We start from the raw sequence: 7,772 nt of genomic DNA on the forward strand, positions 1-7,772 counted from the left end.
ACAGATTATAGTTCATTAAGAAAAGACATCATACAGACAAATTTTGAACTTGACCAAGTTTTATAAGACATCCTTGGCCTTGGTTAAATGAAGAACTGGAAGTATCTGCTTAAATGTATTCTGACAAATGTTGACAATGTATCTGTGGCAGCGACATCAACTTCCGAGAGCAGCCAACAGCTTCTCTATCCCATTGAAAACATTACAGTGTCTCATTCCTATTGATTACAATAAATGTCTAGTTTTACTTATTTATTTATTTTTCTTCTATTTACAAAACATGACAAGCCTCTAGAAGTTCCTGAAAAATAGAAGAATTCACGTTACCATATATTGCAAGGGAACTAAGTCATGTACAGATTCTCTCAAAGCTTTGTCTAGATTTACCACCATTCAATGTAGAGAAAATAAACATTATAAATTCATTCAATCTATAATGAATTTGTTTAAATATCATACACATAATATACTAGTATTAAGTTTTCAATTAATGCTTGCACTCCAGAATATTCTGAAATACAACATGTGAGAATAGGGTTTTTACTTACTTGGCCACAATGCCGTCACGTTTTGCCAGCCTGTTGAGGCAGTCGTCTGACTCACCCTGCAAAACAACCAAGAGTAAATTACCAATATTACAAAATTTTCTCTACATATCGCCAATCAAAAGCGTTTTTTGGTCATATCAAATTACTTTGTACATGTAGCCTGTCAACAGATTCGAGTTTACTTGAGGGTAAAATATTTTTACTTTTTTTAATTAGTTCATTTTGCTATATATGCTAACACATTTATTGAAGAAAAACTTGAAATATATTATGTTTAAATACCCTTCAAATTATTTTATTAAATCTTAAAAAAAATCAATCAATTGAACTTTATAGAACTTAGCTAAATAAAAAATTGAAAGAACCTCGAAGCGCCACAATTGGGCGAAACCAGGCTGATTTCTAGAAACTTCTTAAGCCTAACAGAATTAAGTAGGTCATTTTCTTTGGCAAAATTTCTTACTTCAACATGATTATGATAAAGAAAACTTAGTTGTTCATGATTCGCAGACAGATTTACAATGAAAAATAATCAAAATAGTATGAATATCATAAACTATAGAACAAAAATAGTGAGCTTAGCATAATGGTGTTATAACATACTTAAGTATTTTCGAGAAATTGGCCCCTGACTTTTCATATGAACAGTAAAAAGTTTAAGTAAAAAAATTCTTGTACAAGTATGTAATGTAAAAACGTAGCATCATTACTTGAATCAAAGAAAGAGTAAAAGTAGCTCAAAACAACTCTAGTTAAGTATCATGAACTATGTGTTTATACTCTATCAAATCTAAACCTAACTAAAGTTGTTGGGCATAAACCATTTTTTAATTTTTACAGTGACCTTGACCCCAACCCCCTCAAAAGCAATCCCTTGCTAGCTCTTAAAATAAGCTACCTACACTGAAACTTTCATTACTATCCATCAACTCTAACTTAAGTTATTAAGGTGGAAACCATTTGCCTATTTAAGTAACTATGACATTGACACCCACCCCCTCAAAAGCAATCTTAAGCTAGCTTTTCACAAAAGGTACTTATATTACTATCCATCAATGCTAACTTAACTTATTGGGCAAAAACAAATGATTGATGCCAAACCTTCTCCCCATTCTAATAAACTGGTTTTCATTTGGAACCTACATGTAGTTAAATATACTCAATCAAAAAGTGCATCACTGCATATAGAAATAGGAATGGTTACTGAGTTCTTGCATTAAGGTGACAGATCACTGGGCAAGATGAAGTACGTACCATTCGTCTGATGGCTCCACAGATGGCGAAGGTCTTGTAGCCCCCAGTCATCCTGCCAGTGGTGTCATCAACCTGCCAGTATTAATGTCAATGTGAATTTTAAATTATGAAACAAAATTTACACAAAAACTTGTTTGTTTACAGAAAAGCGACATTAATGAAGAAAAAAAACTATGTCGACATAAATTTGTTGATAGCTATATTTCAATCATGTCAGAGTCACAATGAGTGCATTGAAAACGCCAATGGCATTTTTTAAACGACACCCAGCTATTGTTTTGCTATCTGAGGGTAACATGTAAATAGTAGATCTTAATAAAAAAAACAAGAGGCCCAAAAGGGCCTATGCTCTACTGGCTGGGTTTGTGTGGTCAACATCACTGTTTTCGAAGTTTCATCGAGGTACATTCAAAACTGAAGACTGTATCATGTTCGCAAGCATTTCTTACACAATAGCATTTTTTTATACTATCAAGGCCCATAATCAAATCATTTCAAGGCCCATAATCTAGACATGCATGAGCAGATCTAGCTGGTTTTCGAAAGGACCCGAGCTCTAATGGATATCCAAATACTGTACAAGTTTCATCGAGATACAATCAAAACTGAAGACTGTATCATGTTAACAAGCAATTGTTTACACAATAGCATTTTTTTCTACTATCAAGGCCCATAATCTAGGCATGCATAGGGGGATCTAGCTGGTTTTCGAAAGGAACCAAGCTCTAATGGATATGTAGATACTGTACAAGTTTCATCGAGATAAAATCAAAACTGAGGGCTGTATCGTGTTAACAAGGAATTGTTTACAGACGCTAAGACGCACATACTATATACACATTACCATCGCATAAGCTCTTCTGGCCTTTTGCCAGTAGAGCTAATAAATTTATGAGATTGTGATTATAATGTTACATCAGTATAAAATGGATTTATTAAGATCCGTTTTGAAATCACACTTCTCCCTAACAACTTCTCCCTTGTTGATTCTTGTTCTAATACCATACATCTTTATCAAACACTATAATTTGTAAAATGTTAATAATGCTTGGGAAACTAGTGTTGTATCATCTCATGACGGTTAAGATTCATGACTAACAAAGAGATGAAACTGGAAAAACAGACCATGACTCTAACAGAGCTTCCGTAAAAGGAAGTTTGGAAGGATGTTACTCCCTAGAAATGGGTTAAAACCTTCAAACCTTATTCCTTGGAAGTACAAAAACTTTCATAATTTTGAAAAAAACAAACAAGAGCTGTCACAGTATGTGACGAATGCCCCCGAATGTGACATTGACCTATGAACAAGGTCAGTACATGAAAAGTTGATCTTGCCTTTGTGTGTCAAATACATATGGCAAGTTATTTTAAATTGCCTCTGAACATAAAAAATACCACCCATACTTGACAACCTACACTGTTATGTCCTTATATTCCGAATTCCCTTGTGAATAAACACTTAAGTGTATCTTTCACCTTAGAGGTAGGGACATGGGTCTTGCACACGACATGTCATCTTGGTATGTGGAACACATGTAGCAAGTTATTTTGATATCTGTCCATACAAGGGAAAGTTACAGCCCGGACACGACAACCTATACTCTATGTCCTTATATGCATCACTCCATTGTGAATGAACACTAAGTGGGACCTTGACCTTTGAGGCAGGGACATGAGTCTTGCACGCGACACGTCGTCTTGGTATGTGGAACACATGTGGCAAGTTATTTTAAAATCTGTCCATACAAGGGAAAGTTACAGAGCCGGATGGACGGTGCGATTTTAATATGCCCACCTTCGGGGGCATAAATACCCAAGTCAAAAGCTTGGAAGTTCATAATATCAAAACCTGGGGTCAATATTACTTTTATGCTCACATTTTCAATCAGGCCTAAAAAAAAAAATACATTTGGTTCGGGTTACCCGACCCTACCTACGGAATAGGCGCCGACCCTAACGTTTTTATAGTCAGTTTGAAAAAAATAATGAAAAACTAAAAAAAAACAAAAAAAAACAACTTTTTTTTTGCTTTTCAATATGTAGTTTAAAACCTTAATAGCTTATATAGAAGATAACTTTAACACCATTCTCCAATAATGAAAATGACATTCTTATATAAAGCCTAATAATAAAAAAAAAATAAAAAAATAAAAAGCCTACCTACCCTACCTATTTTTGGAAAGGATGTAACCCTAACCAAACAATTTTTTTTTTTAGGCCTCAGTCTTGATGTTAAATGAATTATCTGTGAATTTGGCAAGATATAGCTTCAAATTGTTTGATTTTAAACATACTATTTAAAAAATACTGGAAATAAATAAACTGTTTTTGGGGGAACTTAAGCTTCCAAATTTCAGTGAAAAACTTCGAATATTGATGGTCAAGAAGTTCATACTTCCCGTTTTAAATTCATAATAGAAGCCCTGACTCTTAAAAATCTGATTTGCACCAAGATTAATGACTTGGGTTTCAGACCCTGATGCAGTATGTATCTATCAGCACTAATTATGTGATATGTATCATCCAAACAAAATCTAAAAAGAATTTACAACTTTCCTTTATTTAATACTTTCACTAAAAATCCAACTATTTGAGTATTTTACATATTCACCTCAGCAAAGTTGATCTGGATTGAAGCATGGTCCTTGGCACCAATGATGCGGTTGCTGGCAGAGCTGAAATAAGAACTCAATCATGAAAAATCTAGTATCTCCATTTCTGCATATTAATAGAGTTTAAATAGCATAAAAAGCCCTTAGGCAATTAACACTTTCTAACTTAGTTCCAGGTAAATTGAACCATATTACCACTGTTGATCTGTCTTGAAATTTTGTTGCTTAATTTGCCCGGTTGGGCAAGCTGTTTACAAATTTGTTTACTATTTAATAACATTTTCAGGCTATAACTTTAACAATTGTATGTTAACAGATTTTTTACAATTTTTGATACGGCAAATCCTTCACGTTCAAATTGATTTGTACCAAAAGTGGGTAGTTATTCTGATCGGGATTTTGGGTTAAAGCATATTGTGACTATAAAATAAAAACAAGAAATTTTACCAGATAATATTATCTTATATTAGTTACGTACACAAAAAATAAATATCCAACAAATAACAGTGATTTTTATTTAAATTTTCAAACCACCTGTGGCTTTACAATTGGGAAAATAAGCGCGTTAATTCCCAAAATTGGGAAAATACAATGAACATTAAAATGGTCATTTAAAATAACCAGTAACAAAGAGACCTATTAAAACTGTTTCAACTCTCTTTAATGACAGTTACTATCATCAAAACATGTAAAACATGATTTTTGTGCCAAATGATCCCTATCAATGTTGGGAAATTATTCATAAATATTAACAAAGGATATAATTTATATAATACTTTAATGAATTACATTGGTATTTTCATCATAATATGCACTGACTCTGTTAACACCTTACATTGTTTAATCCCTTGTTTTAACTCTTTGAAATAAACAATTTCTTAATTCCTCTTAAATTGGATACAAAATCTGCTGTCTAATAAAAATGATGACTTTCACACTCATAGAGAGAATGGAATTAATATATCAATATTTTTATTTTTTCCAATTTCCAAATAGTCTTGTTTGCAATTGATCAAAACACAAATGAATGAATTTTGTAAAATCTCATCAACATGTTTCCTTCGGCATTCATCAAAAAGTAAATACACCATCATTATAATAAATAAATACTTTATTTCACCCAGTTGTCTACTTTCAGTTTCATTTCTCAGTTCTGTCATTTTCCGATATTGGCAATGAAGGTCAATGTCATGTATGTAAACATGTAGGTGAGGCATGACAAGGAACAGCATTGTCTATTTAATAAGTTATTTTAATCCCCTCCTGCACCGAATAATTTACTGTCACTTTTGAATTATAAATCCTTTTGTTGACAATGGCACATGTTTTAACACAATGTTTTTAACTCTTAATTTGTTACATACTCTCTGAATGGATAAAAAAAAATATATTTCAACCAATGAAAATCCACCTTTCACCATGACGCGGATGTTACATCATTGTATGTCTCTTTGAATAGACGCTTGCATGTAAGGGAAATAACTGTTTTGTTTACATTTCCATCGTCTTTTATTCTTATTATTTTTAGTTTGAGAACTCCAGATTGGGAATTTGTATTCAGTAATGGGGAAAAAAAGGATACTTTAAGACATGAATACCGGCTATAAATATTGCCGAAAAAAAAACCTGACAATTCATAAATGTATTTTTTTATTCATTTCTGAGGGGAATTGATAACCTTTTTTGGGGAAAATATGACTATTTTTGGGGAAAATTGGACGATTTTCGCCGAGGGGAAACATCCGTTATTTTCGTGTTTCATTCTGTCAAAACAAAACACAAGGCTGCAGTTAACAGTTTTATAACAATCGGAGCACTTCGGTCATGGCCGAGTTGTTACGATTGTATTTATGAGGTCTATCATAAAGCTTATCGGTGGTGGCTGAGTTATTACGATTGGGTTGATTGTTGTTCCGGTTGGCATAATTGTTGTCTGTGTCAGTCAAGTGTTGTTTCATTGCAAAGGTAGATCATGTGTTTAATGCTTGTTTTGTGCAAAATAGCTTTGTACTTACATGGTAAAATTTGAATATAAACCTTTATTATCCATTTCAATCATAAAATACATCACTAGATACCATTTCAATATTTTTCAAACCAACCCAGTTTTAGCACAAACCCGTTTAGACGTTAGGGATTGACAGAATCCTGTAAAACACATCTAATATTTTAGACTAAAAAGTATAGCAATAATATTCCATAATTTAATCAACTAAATTCTTCAGACATAAACTACAACCACTAGTTTCTCTAACAAGCCATCGAGCATAATTTAGTTGTAGTCGAAATGACTCCATTATTGAAAAAATAATCTCAAGACTTAATATTAAAGAGTAAAATAGCGAATTAAAAAGAGGGGAAAGGCAGTTGTTTACCATTTACGGGGGACATACATGTCCACGAACTCGCCTGCTTCGTTTTGCATGATGATTTGTCTTTGTCGAAAGCCTGTAAAACAAAAACCAAACAATCAAATAACAAAATACAGACAATACCAGCCAATTAACCCCAAATTATGTACGAATACAAAAAGACATGCCTACGATTCGATGGCGGCAGGAAAAGGAAGTAGCATGTGGACGCAATTAAGTATAAGGAAAAATAACCAAAAGAAAACACAGGTTACATTCAACTAGTATAAAAACCACCGAAACTTGTTCAATATCATACGCAGTTATTTCCCATTAACTAAAATTAAAAGATAATTCGTCGCAATACTCCTACTACCTCATATATATTTAAGATATTTCAAATGGATGATATAAAATAGTTGACAATTTTAACAGTATTTTACATCACAGTTTACTATTATATCATCTTCTGCATGCACATATAAAGTATACAATAAATTTTAACTCCATGTTTGCTTACCATACACTATATGTGAGACTGCGTAGGTCGTGTAGGTTGAGGATAAATACAATGTATGACACAGTTGTGTTGCACTGAGGTATATAATACTTCCAAATTAACTATTATTACAATTCTTGTTGTGTGTTTTTTGGTTAACTGATTCTTATGAAACGTACACGGTTTATGTAGTAAAAAGTGTGCTCTTTCCTCGCCGATACACACCTGTTGTTTAGTGGTTACGGATACTACATATTGGACAGATCTCAGGGCATACTTTTTAAGTTTTAAGTGGTTGTTATTGTTTTGAATTTATTATATGAATTTCACTTACAAAAATACGTACAACACTTACAATGGTCACAATCCTAAGCATAACTTTCTTTATGACTTTTTTCTACTGTTTATTCTCGTTGGAAGTTATTATATTCTCTTTAAAGCAAAACAAAACCGCGAAGTGAAAGAAACAAACATGTCCGTTGATCATTTCTTTAAATATTTAAATTTG

The 7,772-nt window shown here is 32.7% G+C and overlaps 1 protein-coding gene across 1 annotated transcript; it reads right to left on the reverse strand.

Moving 5' to 3' along the window:
- Positions 1-237: 237 nt before the first annotated feature.
- LOC128213162 (40S ribosomal protein S21-like) lies at positions 238-6,994 on the reverse strand. Its single transcript, XM_052918712.1, has 6 exons — positions 6,954-6,994; positions 6,790-6,862; positions 4,414-4,477; positions 1,803-1,874; positions 549-604; positions 238-301 (listed from the first exon to the last, which is right to left on the reverse strand). The coding sequence occupies exons 2-6, from the start codon at positions 6,837-6,839 to the stop codon at positions 292-294; spliced, it is 252 nt and encodes an 83-aa protein (XP_052774672.1). The 5' UTR covers positions 6,840-6,862; positions 6,954-6,994; the 3' UTR covers positions 238-291.
- Between the last annotated feature and the right edge of the window lie 778 nt (positions 6,995-7,772).

This window comes from Mya arenaria, chromosome 13 (genome assembly GCF_026914265.1).
Source record: "Mya arenaria isolate MELC-2E11 chromosome 13, ASM2691426v1".
NCBI lineage: Eukaryota > Metazoa > Mollusca > Bivalvia > Myida > Myidae > Mya > Mya arenaria.